Here is a 1445-nt window from a genome sequence, read left to right on the forward strand (position 1 = left end):
CCATGTTCATAGATTGGAAGATTTAATATTAAGATGTCCATACTACTCAAGTGATCTACAGACTCAACACAATCCCTATCGAAATCCCAATGTCATTTTTTGCATAAATAGAAAGTTTCATCCTTAAATTCATATGGAATATCAAGGGACTTTGAATAACTAAAGCAATTTTGAAAAAGAACAAAGTTAGAAGGCTCCCACTTTCTGATTTCAAAACATATTACAAAGCCACAATAATCAAAACAGTGTGTTACTGGCATAAAAACAGACATAAAGACCAACAGAACAGAATAGAGAGCTCAGAAAGAAACCCTTGCATATATGGTTAAATGATCTTGAACAAGGGTACCAAGACCACTCAGTGGAGGAAAAGACAGTCTATGCAACAAATACTGTTGGGAAAACCAGAATGGGAGAAAATATCTATCTGCAAATCATATATCTGATAAGAATTTTACATCCAGAATATATAGAGAATTCTTACAATTCAGTAACAAAAATGGACAAGTGTCCACTGACCAATGAATAAATAAACAAAATGTGGCATATACGTACAATAGAATACTATTCACACATAAAAAGGAAGGAAATTCTGTCACATGCTATGACACAGATGAACCTTGAGGACATTATACTACGTGAAATAAGCCAATCATAAAAAACAAATACTCTATGATTCTACTTATGTGAAGTATGTAAAGTAGTCAAATTGATAGAAATAGAAAGTAGAATAGTGGTTACAAGGGAGTTTGGGGATGGGGGAAAATGGGGAGTTTTTGTTTAATGGGTACAGAGTTTCAGATTTACAAGACGAAAACATTCTGAAGATCTGTTTCACAATCGTGAACTTAACACTACTGAACTATACAGGTAAAAATGGTTAAGATACAAATTTTATGTTATGTGCTTTTTTTAAATCATGATTAAAAAATTTTTGTTTTCACTTACTGGAGGTCTTCTGCCATGACTAGTTCTCACGGCTTGCTGAAAAGCTGTATCATTCTCCAATTCCTAAAATGAAAAGTCAAATTTAACATTCAACAGGAAGTGAGAATTGGGTGGGGGGTGCAGAAAGTTTAAACTCCTGTTTGATATTCAAGATCCTCTATAATTCACCTTACCCCAAGTGTTGACATTTGGGTAAGAGCTTAAGGACTCTGTCATCAAATCTTCCCTCTTCATACTACCCAAAATATGAAAGCTCCTTCCTCTCCTAGGAAGAGGGGTAGCAATTATGTTAGTCACTTTTAAGGACATTTTATTGGTCACAGTTGAAATGGATGGTATTATAATGCCTGGATAAAAGATTAAGTAGGGCCAGGAGTGGTGGCTCATGCCTATAATCCCAGTACTTTGGGAGGCCAAGGCAGTGAGGACCACTTGAGCCCAGGGGTTTGAGGTTACAGTGAGCTGTGATCATGCTACTGATCAGGTATACAAGGAGA

At 35.7% G+C, this 1445-nt stretch overlaps 1 protein-coding gene across 1 annotated transcript in view; it reads right to left on the reverse strand.

Annotated features, from left to right (window-relative positions):
- Positions 1-1445, reverse strand: part of IFT88 (intraflagellar transport 88) — a 344136-nt gene that overhangs the window by 119736 nt on the left and 222955 nt on the right. Inside the window, exon 2 of the mRNA XM_012641668.1 lies at positions 949-1011. Coding sequence (XP_012497122.1) covers positions 949-1011 — 63 coding nt within the window. The remainder of the gene's footprint in view (positions 1-948; positions 1012-1445) is intronic.

The sequence above is a fragment of the Propithecus coquereli genome, unplaced genomic scaffold (assembly GCF_000956105.1).
Source record: "Propithecus coquereli isolate 6110/MARCELLA unplaced genomic scaffold, Pcoq_1.0 Scaffold168, whole genome shotgun sequence".
In the NCBI taxonomy this organism is placed as follows: Eukaryota; Metazoa; Chordata; class Mammalia; order Primates; family Indriidae; genus Propithecus; species Propithecus coquereli.